General features: G+C 40.6%; 1 protein-coding gene across 3 annotated transcripts in view; it reads right to left on the minus strand.

Annotated features, from left to right (window-relative positions):
• Positions 1 to 12,612, minus strand: part of SNX1 (sorting nexin 1) — a 34,848-nt gene extending 22,236 nt beyond the window's left edge. Inside the window, exon 1 of one of the 3 annotated variants that reach the window (XM_032864747.1) lies at positions 12,568 to 12,612. In XM_032864747.1, the coding sequence (XP_032720638.1) occupies positions 12,568 to 12,597 (30 nt within the window). In that variant the 5' untranslated portion in view covers positions 12,598 to 12,612. Of the gene's footprint in view, positions 1 to 10,749; positions 11,002 to 12,481; positions 12,512 to 12,567 lie in introns of those variants that run through there. The other 2 variants (XM_032864748.1, XM_032864746.1) reach the window with 2 other exon arrangements.
• Positions 12,613 to 12,638: the final 26 nt, after the last annotated feature.

The raw sequence follows: 12,638 nt of genomic DNA on the forward strand, positions 1-12,638 counted from the left end.
AAAAAATCTTTGCCAGGTTGACAGGTCTGAAAAGTCTTGCTTCCACATGTTTACTGGCCATTTGAATCTCTGTGACTTTTCTTGATATCCTCTGCCCATTTTTCCAAGTCAACACTTAGATGTACACTTTCCTTACATAAGTGTATCTAAGTTTACCTAAGTTTCTTACATAACCCTCTCTAGGGCATATTGTATAGTTCCTCTCCCCAACTTTATCTCTTTTCACATCTGTTTTATTTTGGACCTGACGAAATTTATTTTCAGATGAGTAATTTGGACAAGCTAAGCTTATTTCTTTAGGCTGGGAAGTACTCAGCACACAGTAAGTCTTGGAGGCATACTATTCTCAAGTTTTACTTAAAATCAGATTCAGTAAAAGTTAAGAACTTTTTTTTTTTTTTGTAAAGATTTTCATTTAGGGGCACCTGGGTGGCTCAATCCTTGGGCGTCCGCCTTTGGCTCAGGTCATGATCCCAGGGTCCTGGGATCCAGCCCTGCATCGGGCTCCCTGCTCGGTGGGGAGCCTGCTTCTCCCTCTCCCTCTCCCACTCTCCCTGCTTGTGTTCCCTTTCTCGCTGTCCCTCTCTCCGTTAAATAAATAAAATCTTTAAAAAAAATAAAGAATTTTATTTGAGAGTGATCAAAGAGGGATCAAGAGAGATCACAGAGGATCAAGAGAGATCACAGAGGGAGAGGGAGAAGCAGACTCACCACTGAGCAGGAAGCGTGATGTGAGGCTTGATCCCAGGACCACAAGACTATGACCTGAGTCAAAGCCCATCTCTGACTGAGCCATCTAGGCGTCGTTGAAAACTACTTTTACATATAAGAAATGGACAAAGTATTCTTCCTTCCCTGTTAATCTTTAGATTAACAGAACTGTTAATAGAAAACAAGTCTTCCATGAGACTTGAGTTTATAATAATAGCTTATCAAAATAAGTATCTATCTGGGCTTTATAACACATTTCATATGTTTTGCCCCAGATTTAAAAGTCTAATCTTTAATCATTATTATTGATTTATACTAAAAAGCTAATTTGGGGGCACCTGGGCAGCTCAGTTGGTTAAGCATCTGACCCTTGATCTCACTTCAGGTCTTGATCTCAGGGTTGAGAGTTCAAGGCCCATGCTGGGCTCCATGCTAGGTATGACAGCTACTTAAAAAAAGTAAGTAAAAAATAAATAAAAAGCTAATTTAAAATCAACAGCTAAATTTCAGGAAGGACTCATTCTGAGGGAAGGGAAGAGGCACACAGATTATACTGAGTTGCAAACTCAATACTAAAAATAACCTTTACTTATAATTCATATTTTAAAAATCTCTGAATCACCAGTACATCACAAAACTATCCCTCTATTAAGGGGAGCTAAATTTCTAGGCAACAGATAAAACTATTTTCTATGATGAAAATGGTGTGTTTGTGATATAGTTAGTAAAGCAAATTATAGCTAGCCCTGCCTGCTTCCCCTTGTCCCGCCACCTTCTCCTGCTCCCTTTTCTGAAATAAAGGAGATATACTTTCTTTAGTGAGAGAATCCTAGGCTAGGATACCCAACCCTTGCTGACTCCTTTTGGCTGTTAATTCTAGCAGGTGGTTCCACTGATAAGCCTACTTAAAAGTTAAGTATTTCTGTTCAGAATTAGAAGGCACACAGACAGCCAAATCTACCTCTCAGAGAGGTACTAGAAAGAGCTACAGCAAGAGAGCACTTGTGTTAAGAGCAAAGAGGTATTCCTCATCAATTAGCAGCCTCAAACCACGAGGCCAGGACATTAACACAACGTTCTTAGCTCAGGGAAGGACAGACTTGGGTCTACTCTCCCTCACAGCTAACAGAGCCATTTAGTCCTCAAAAGTACAGCTGTGATTCTGTATCACTTCCCTTTAGGTCACTGAGTGGTGATTCTTCCTTATGTTGCTCAACTGCTCTATGCTGAATCCTTGCATTCTTCAAGGGACCTCAAAAGACAAGTACCGTTAAAATTCTCAACTGCATTTAGAGGGTGAATCCAAATTAAAAGCTATGATAAAACTGTGCTTCTGGAGAACTAGAGTGAGTACTCATCTTCTAGTGAAAAATTAATGTAATTTAGTAAGGCAAGATATAGCTACACAATTGTGTGATCATACTAATGTAACAAGGCAAGGACAATTAGGAAAAAGTCACGCCCAGAAGTTATACCTAGATAACAGGGCAGTCACAAAGTCTTTAAAAATCACCCTGGCAGACTCTGGCATGGAATACTGTTCTATTTGCCACGTTTATTTCTACAGATGAATAAACTAAGTGGAGTGGTGTATTCGTTTTCTATCATCACTCCAACACAAAATTATCACAAATTTAACAGTTTAAACAATGCAAATATATTATAGTTCTGTAGAAGTCAATACAGGGCTAAAACCACTGGGGTAAAATCAAGGGTCAACCACAGTTATGTTCCTTTGTGGAGGTACTATGGAAGAATCTGTTGCTTTGAACTTCTAGCTTCTAAAAGCAATCCACATTTCTTGGCTCATGGCCTGCTTCCTCCATCTTCAAAACCAACAATGTCACATCTCTCTTTGCCTTTCTTCTGCGGGTACTCATTTCCACAGCCACTCTCTGACACTCTTCAATCTTCTTTTTTTTTTTTTTAAGATTTATTTATTTATTTATTTGACAAGGGGTGGGGGGGATCACAAGTAGGCAGAGAGGCAAGCAGAGACAAAGGGGGAAGCAGGATCCCAGCTGAGCAGAGAGCCCGATGTGGGCCTCGATCCCAAGACCCTGAGACCATGACCTGAGCTGAAGGCAGAGGCTTAACCCACTGAGTCACCCAGGTGCCCCCAGTCTTCTATTTTTAAAGGATCCTTGTGATTATATTGGGTTCATTCAGATAACCCAGGCTAATTTCTCTACCTTAATGTCAACTGATGAGCAATCTTAATTCCATCTTCAACCTTAATCCTTCTTTGCTTTGTAACCTAATAGATCCACAGCTTCTGGGATTAGGAGGTGGACATCTTAGGGAGAAGGCAATTATTTTACTTACCACAGGCAGTGACTCCACTCTCACATGCCACTGCCACATTTCAAAAATGGCACAGATGCACTAAAAGCTTCTGGACTTGGGGGAATGGAATTTAGTGTACATTAAATTTGGTAATAGTGTGCATCTTACCCTACAAACTGGTTAAACATTCAATTAACCCAAAGGACTTCACAATTTTACCCCCCTTCACAGCTAAAGGAGTTTAAGTAGGGGTTCTTATCCTGGGATCAGGAGATGTCTAGAACTTAGATGGGAATAAAATTACAATTTCATTTTCACTAATTTCTGAGATTCAGCATTTTCTCCAGGTAAAAGATAGGCCAAAAAACCACAACAGTAATTAGCAGTATTTTACACTATAATGGAAATTAGATATTTTTATTTGATATCACAATAGTTACAGTTCTCAAAATATCATTTATGGTCATCTGTATTTTTAAAAAATTATGGTAGTTATAACTATCCCTACATCTTAATATGTAAAGCATTAAAAAGCACATGTTGCAAACATAAAATTGTTTTAATGTTTTGCTAACTGCATTTCTATGTAACTGGTTTCCTTGTAATCTTATGTATTTTATAAACGTAAAAACATTCTGAGAATGGATCCATAGGGTTCACTGGACTGTTAATGGGTCCACGACACAAAAAGGTAAATAACCTCTAAGCTAGTCCCTCTAAGACTAATGAAAATAGAAAAGGGGAATCTGGAAGGGTGGGGAAAATGAGAGACCTCAAAGTGACAGGGCATACTATGGTCTACCAAAATTTAGCTATAATCTACTGAATTTTATGGTGTAATTTCCCTACTAAACTTTTTGGGTTTCAAACTAATATAACTTAGAAGGCCCAGAAAACTGCAGAAGGATCAGAGTCCGAACGAGTGTATTAACTTCCATTTTGAAAAAGCAAAACCCGTTTAAATCTGCTCTGAAAGCAGAATGAAGCCCCAGCAATTCACTTGACTAAGCAAGAGAATAAGCCAGAAAAGTTGAGCAACAGGCTTTTCCTGGAGATGAGATACTAATGGCTACTTGTTTTAGTAACTATCAACTACTCATGATTTATTTATGCCAACAGTTACTCAAGACAGCAGAGAAGATGTGAGGACCAAGAGAGAAGTTAGAGTATTCTTTTTCCTCTCTCCCCTCCCAACCAAACAAATCACAAATGGCTAGGTCATCAGAACTACCCCAACACCTGAATAAGCAAAGAGCAGAATTCCCTACAGAAACCAGAAATCTGACTGCAACCTTTATTGCTTCTCCCATAAGCCCCGAAGTATAATTTTATTTATTTATTTATTTTTAATTTATTTTAATTTATTTTTTATTTATTATTAATTTATTTAATTTATTTTAATTTATTTGACAGAAATCACAAGTTGGCAGAGAGGCAAGCTGAGCAGAGAGCCCGACATGGGGCTCGATCCCAGGACCCTGGGATCATGACCTGAGCCGAAGGCAGAGGTTTAACCCACTGAACCACCCAGGCGCCCCCCCCACCCAAGTATAATTTTAAATAAATTTTAAGTTAACGTTTTTTTTCCCTTTATTTTATTGTATTTATTTGAGAGGGAGAGACAGAGAATGATGGAGCATGAGCAGGGTGAGAAGCAGAGGGAGAAGCAGGCTCTCTGCTGAGCAGGGAGCCCTACATGGGGCTTGATCCTGAACTCCAGGTTCATGACCTGAGCCCCTGAGCTGAAGGCAGACGCTTTACCAACTGAGCCACCCAGGTGCCCCTGAAGTTGAGTTCTTGCTAGTCATCTTTAAAAGTCTTTTCTCATTCTTCTACCTCCAAAAGTGCTTTGTAACTACTTTTGTTAGTTTTCCTGCATAATCCTGAAGGCTAGGTTACCTGCTAGCACAATCCTATGATCAAGATCATAGGATCAAGATCAAGAAATTAATGATTCTATGTACTTCAAGAAAATCTAAACTTTTTAGAAGTGAAACTTGTTTACAATTGGAGCTGAGCATTAAAATGAATCTTTGGTGTTTTGCTGACTTTTTCAAGAACATATCTATCAGACCTATGTGAAAAATGAGGAAATTCAACTACCATCTTTTTAAAGATTTTATTTATTAGAGAGAGAGACTGAGCAGGCCTGCTAGCAAGAGTGTTCAGGGGGGAAGGGTGGGAGGAAGAAGGGGCAGAAGGCAAAGGAGCCCCACTCAATGCAGGGCTTGATCCCAGGACCCTGAGATGATGACCTGAGCCAAAAGCAGATATTTAACTGACTGAGCCACCCAGGGACCAACTACTGATCATTTAGTAGTTAGATCTGACCACCTAATGTGATATTAGCTCCAAAATCAAGTGTTTGAGAAAATATGCCTATAGAAAACACTACACATTAGAGGAACATAATAAATTATCCATGACTAATTGCTATGACACCATTAACTAAAGACACTAAGAAGTAAACTGTTGTTTAACTATATTGTTACCTAGATTAACTTTCTAAGTCTATTTAAGAATCGAGGGGGGGGGGGGTGCCTGGGTGGCTCACTCAGTTAAGCATCTGCTTCAGCTCAGGTCATGATCTCGGGATCCTGTGATTGGGCCTGGATCTGGCTCCCTGCTCAGCGGCGAGTCTGCTTCTCCCTCTGTCCCTTCCCACACCGCCTGTGAGCGTTCTCTCTCTCTCAAATGAGTAATAGTTTAAAAAAAAAAAAAAAAAAGACTAGAGAAGGGATGTTATAAAAAACTTATTGAGGACATGTTATTTACTTGGGAACAGTCACCATGGATTTTGCAGAACAGAATTAAAATATTAGCCAGCTAAACTATCAATCTCTTTAGGCCTTTAATAAAATTACCATACTCTGTCCAGACCTAAAGAAGTTTTCCTATAAACACACAAAAGGAAATAAACTGGTCCTGGGATTGAAAAAGAGTACAAAATGAAAAATAGTAGGGAAATTCCTCAAAAAATTAAAAATAGAACTATGATATGATCCAGCAATCCCTCTTTCGTGTGTACCTAAAAGAACTGAAGAAGTGTTTAAAAAGATATTTACACACCTGTGTTCACAGCAGCACCATTCACAAGAGCCAAGAGGTAGAAGCAACCCAAATGTCCACTAAGGAATGAATGGGTAAATAAAATGTGGCACATACAATGGAATATTATGCAACTTTATTTTTAAAATTTTTTTTAAGATTTTATTTATTTATTTGACAGAGCTCACAAGTAGGCAGAGAGGCAGGCAGAGAGAGAGAGGTGGAAGCAGGCTCCCTGCTGAGCAGAGAGCCCGATGCGGGGCTCGATCCCAGGATGCTGGGATCATAACCTGAGCTGAAGGCAGAGCAGGTGCCCCTATTATGCAACTTTAAAAAGGAAGGGAATTCTGATGAATAGTGGAACATGGATGAACTCTTGAGGGTATTAAGTGAAATAAGCCAGATACAAAAGGACAAATACTGCATGATCCCACCTACATGAGGTCATCTAAACTAGTCAAGTTCACAGAAACAGAAAGTAGAATGGTGGTTACTAGGGGCTTAGGAGTGGAGGGAAAAAAGAACTGTTATTTAATGGGTACTGATTTTCAGAATTGCAAAATGAAAAAGTTCTGGAGATCTGTTGCAAAATGTGAGTATACTTAACACTACTGAACAGTAAAATTAAAAAGCTTTATGTAAATTTTGTTGTATGTTTCATACCACAATAAAGAAAACCTGATTTATTCTCCTTCAGGATACATTATTATATTGATCACAGATGTAGGCTGGATTCTAAAAATAACATGTCCTTTCCTGTCTAAATGTTAATACATAACTTACCTTTATATAATTCCCTGTAGTCTATAAAACACTGTCAATCAGAAGCCACTTGCTATCTGTGACTTCTGAATACCAATAAAAGTTATGTTATTGGGGCGCCTGGGTGGCTCAGTGGGTTGAGGCCTCTGCCTTCAGCTCAGGTCGTGATCTCAGGGTCCTGGGATCGAGCCCCGCATCAGGCTCTCTGCTCAGCGGGGAGCCTGCTTCCTTCTCTCTCTCTCTCTCTCTCCGCCTGCCTCTCTGACTACTTACTTGTAATCTCTACCAAATAAATAAAATCTTTAAAAAAGTTATGTTATTCTTCTTAAGATTTTATTTATTTATTTGACAGACAGAGATTACAGGTAGGCAGAGAGGCAGGCAGAGAGAGAGGAGGAAGCAGGCTCCCTGCTGAGCACAGAGCCCGATGTGGGGCTCGATCCCAGGACTCTGAGATCATGACCTGAGCCGAAGGCAGAGGCTTTAACCCATTGAGCCACCCAGGCGCCCCATGTTATTCTTTTGATTTAAACATCAGTGAGACCATGTAAATAAGTCTTTATTAATCAAAGACTAAGTGTTCAATACATGACTTTTGAAGTCTCCTGCTATTTCTTCTTTATTCTTTTTTTTACTTTTATTTATTTATTTTTAATTTAAGTGGTCTCCATGCTGGGCATGGAGCCCAAAGCAAGGCTTGAACTCGCAACCCTGAGATAAAGAGTTGAACACTTAACCAACTAAGCCACCTAGGCACCCCCCTCTTTATGTTTTCTAGCCATTTCTGTAATTATTAGAGTTTCAATTCAAGATTAAGAGTAGTGGGAAAAAACTCTAATTGGTCTGATGGATCACTGGAAGTAGTAGTTACCAGATTTGGCCAAAATCTGAAGTGAGGTTATCATGTATCAATGTTTCCCTCCTTCCTCTTAGCATTAGAAAGGCCTCTGCAGTTCTCTTTCATTTAGAGGGCATATCTACTTGTGGTCCTGGCATTCTGCTAAAAAGAGATGGGCATATTAGAATTCCTGGGAGGGCAAATAAAGAACTTGCTTCAACTCTATCATTCAGTGTTAGAAGTATGCAAGTAAGACCACTGAAGTCAAATGAAGCACAGAAATATGTATGCCATTCAGTCTTTTTAATGTAATTTTAAGATTTAGGAGGGCCAAAAAAATGGCTCGCTCATTTAATTAAGGAGAAAAAGTAATCCATCCTAGAACTAAGAAAGTTTTAACTAAAAAGCTGTGTATCTAGATTCAGGTCTAGTCAAAGATTCAGATAATACATTTAGAATTGTAACCTTTTTATAGATGTGCCCACAAAGTAAGAAGCAGAAAGATGTAAGGTCTTAAGTATTCTTAAGAATCATCTTAAGATATTTCCCAGCTGGTTCTCAATCTTAAGGCAATGCTTTCAGATTTGTTTTAGATTAGTAATCCTTTAAATACTCAGATTTGTTTTAAAAATCCTTTGAACTCCAGTCTATCCTTTTGGGTAACTGTGGTTTGTTGATTTTGAAATGCCTATCATGGGCTGCTCTTTTGATTATAAATCGTACTTTTATTACTGTAGTAACAAAGCCTCTTGGGCCCTAAAAGAGAGCAGATGGGATGATTAACAACAGCAGCTGTTACATCAATGTCCAGGAAATTACATGCATACCATAAATTTTAAATTTTATATGCCTCAGCTTCCCAATTTTTTAATACCACTCCCTCTACCGCCAACACCCAACAAAACACAATATATGAAGGTAAACTTAATAAGATACCACTGAAGTCATTAAATGCCTTTGATGACTTTTAGTTAAATCAATCTTATTACTAGTTTGATTTTGATAAACTATATTAACCATTTTTAGAGTTAATAAATATAACTTTTCTAACCCATTATTAGATTCCATGGGTTGCAGTAATTAGTTTACAATGCTCAACTGTTTCACAAGTGTTTCACTGATTCAAATTTAATCTGCACAATAATGGTGGGCATAAATGCTATTATTCACATTTTATGGGTGAGGAAACCACATAGAGTAATTAAGTATCTTGCCCAAGTAAAAGAACCTGGGTGGATTTAAATAAGCCTTCAAAGCTGTTGTTCTTATTCTTCAATGTTATTCCTTAAGACACAGAAGCACTGCAATCCCTTAACTTCTCACACTGGCTCACAACTAAAACATTTACTGGAATATAATTTGTATTTAATGGCTTTTAAACAAGAAATTCACAGTTTAACTAGTGAGAAATTTTGGGAGTCTTGGCTTCCTAAAGATTAACATCAGAACAGGCAGCTCAAAAAATGGCTTACAGGTGGCATTTTAGTTTCCCCAGCAACTCAATTTTCCTGGATCAAAATCTAACTAAAAATAATGCTTTCTGTGGTAGAACAAGTTCATTCAGAGTCCTTCCTCCTCCCTTTGGAAATTAAAAGCAAAGTACTTTCACACAGTCTAATACGAGAGAAGTACTGACGCCTCTGTAAAGTAATCTGATGAAGCAAGTCACTGCCTCTTCAACTTCTTTTAGAAACCTCTAGAAAACAACTCCTTGCCCTTTCAGGGCCCTTTTTAGAAAATAAATCCTCATTTGCCTATGTGACTTGTCACTTTCAATGTCAGAGTGTCTATTTTCAGATATTTGGTCTGAATATCTACCATCCCAGTAGCTATTATTAACAGTAGCTCTTCTCCATGACTTATGGGAGAATTACCAAAGGAAAAGACCAAAAATTTGTTTTAAGTGAGATACAGAAAGACTAAATTAATCAGCAAAAGTTATTTCTTAGAATAATAGAGACTTCATTAGACAGTTTAAGCATTTATATTAGTTATCAACAAGTACTTCTTGAACTGGGATTATGAATTCAATTCCCGAAAACAGTACAGGGAAAACTCTAAAGATGTCACCAAAGATATTTCCTAGAAACTTAACCTCTGACAGAAATGATACAAGCCTCAACCTTTTTCAGACACATGGCGCATAAAGAATTTACAGCTGTTTTATTTAGTCACTTACTTACTGAACAGCTACTACAAAAAGTATTATCCAAAAGAGAATAGTACATAAATTCACAGACCTAGCCCTGAAGAAGTTTTCAAACTGGAACGAACTGTACCAAGTGGTTATGAGTCGGTATTCTTATAAAACAACCAAAACATCTTCACTGGTTCCAGAACTGATTACTGATTTTCACATTCCACATATAAATATCAGTTTTTCCCCCAACACCTCTTATTAGAAACCTGGATATTAACTAAGGGAAACACCATTTCCTCCTCACGTTTAGAGATTTAATCGCACAGAGGTACTTCAGCATTTTAATACATCTATTTAAAAGGGACAAAGCTTGTCATCTATGCAGTGATTTATCTGGCAGGGCCTTTTTTTCAACAGACTTCTGGCAGGATTTTCCTTAGAGATCAGAGGATGTCAGCTTAACGCTTATAAACTAGATCCACAATGGGCCTTTGGTAATTAACGGTTAAGTTTTGAGCTAATGAAAGGATTTGTGGGCGGGTCACTGTCCTGAGCCACTCCAGATAAGACTATTTGTCCTAGGAGCAGTAAGGTTAGGGAAAGAAAAGTCTACATCGCACCTCCTTATCTTGACCTATTAAATCAGGCCTCCAGGAAAAGACCACAAAACCACTCCCTGGGTCCTTGGGGTCAACACACAGCAGGGCCAAATGCCGGCCTGGGCGTCTCTTCGCTGTCAGGGACCAGGGTGGAGAAGCCACCACACCCCTCGCTCCTCACCGTCCGGCCCAGGGACCTGGGAGTCAGGCCCCTAACATCTTAGCATTCATTAAGAGCTCTCAAGCCGCGACTACCGTCACCAACGCAGGGTCTCAACGGGCCCATTCTGCCCAGCTACCTCGACCCTCCCTTAGCCTCTCTTCCCTTTCGGGGCGTCCGCCCGCCCCGAAGGGTGGGAACTCACGGCCGCCGCGGCGCCGGTGAAAATATCCTCCCCCTCGGTGTCGCTGTCCCCAGCCTCGGGTTCTGACCCTCCGGCCGTCCCCTCCGACTCCGGCTCCAGGCCGGGGAAAGGCGGAGGGAATCTTTCCGAAGCGCTACAACCACCACCACCCGACGCCATCTTCCTCCACCCGCGGCGGAAGCCGCAACAACAACTTTATAGAGAGATAGCGCCGCGAGCAAAACGTTCCAGATGAACGAGGAGTGGGATCGTCGTGACCAACCCTGCGGGACGCACAGGGCGGGGGTTCAGGGGCGGAGCCTGGACGCTGGGGGCGGGGGCGGGCGGCCCCAAACTCCTACCCAACAAATCCGAGCCCGGCATTCGGACGCTGAGATCTTAACCAAGGGGGAGAGTGGGGCGGATAAGGAGGAGCTAGCTTGGGTAGAGAATGCTCAGATTGCTAAGGCCCTTTGTGTTCTGGGTAGCTGTAGCCAACAGCCTTAAGAAGATGTTCGAAATAAAGGAGTTTGAAAACTCCTCTACATGCCGCCTACCTCTGCCAAGCACAGTGCTCTCGTTGAGATTCAGTAAATATTTTGATTGCGGTCTCTCAACAGGCGGCAGTAGTTTCACCATTTATTCTTCGGGCAGCGTTTAGTCAATTCATTCAAGAAATATATATTGAACATCTACTGTGTGCCTGGCACCCTACTATGCGTTTGAAATACAGAAATAAGCTCCTGATCACTAGGTACTTGAGGGAGACAGGCGTGTAAATGAACAAATTCAATGTGTTCAGTGCTGTAATGTGCTCTGGGAGCTCAGTGAAAGAGGGTATCAGTTATGCTTGGAGATGTAGGGAGGCCTCATAGGAGGTGAGACCTAAATGCCCTAAATTTGGTTACAAGGAAGTTAAAGATATCCTCTTCATTGCTGTGGAGTGGAGTGGAACAGATGGCAGGGAAATTCTTAAACTCTGAACACAATTTTCCTGGGACCCAAACTACTCACCTGTCTGGTGAGCCGAAAATCTAAATCAGCCAAACAAAGTTTAAAGATAATCGGGATATGTTAGCGTAGGGTAATTCTGCACAATGACCCTGACTTTCTTTTCAATAGAGAAGAGATGACATTTGGTATCAAGTGTGACAAAAGGTTTGTTTCTAATTGCAAATTCTTCAACATCAGAGATTAGTTCCCTCACAGGTATATGAGCTGTTTGAGGGCAGGGGCCGCCTCCTACCTTTGCATTCTCACTGCCTATACACTAAGTCTGGCAAAGTAAGTGGCCAATAAAAGTTTGAAGCTTGGAGGGAGGGATGGATAAAACTAACATCATCAACCTTGTTCCTGGCATTCATCACAGGTACGAACATGAGAGGACTTAAAACATTCTTTTTAGGATGAGGATTTCCAGTATGTCACTACCGGATATCCTGGGCACGAGGAAAGCTCTTTCGTTGTTAGTTGTCTCTGAAGGCGACTGACAGAAATACGCAGCTCGTAGTGAGGAAAGGTGCTGGCCTAAAAGCCTCTGAGGCGAGGAAAATCAAAAACCCCTCCCCGCCCCGCGACACCTAACCAACCTTACTAGACTCCCAAGACCTTCCGTTTCACGGCAACGGAACTCACTTCCGGCGTGACTAGGAAGTAAGAATCTGGCTGGAAGCGGCTCCCTCAGAGATATAACAGTAGAATGTCCTTTCATACGCTCCTCCACCAAAAGAAATCCAGATCTCCTTTCCCCTACCTCTTCAGGATTCATTTTCAGCTTATCGAGGGCGATGAATGAGGCAAACAGTGGCGGGTAACAGACCGTTATCTACCCGCTCTTACCCGACATAGACTACAAATACCAGAATACATCCCCTTGTTCCATTCGTCCCAGCACGCAATGCGCCTCACGT

Source organism: Lontra canadensis, unplaced genomic scaffold (assembly GCF_010015895.1).
Source record: "Lontra canadensis isolate GAN:19392208 unplaced genomic scaffold, GSC_riverotter_1.0 scaffold28, whole genome shotgun sequence".
In the NCBI taxonomy this organism is placed as follows: Eukaryota; Metazoa; Chordata; class Mammalia; order Carnivora; family Mustelidae; genus Lontra; species Lontra canadensis.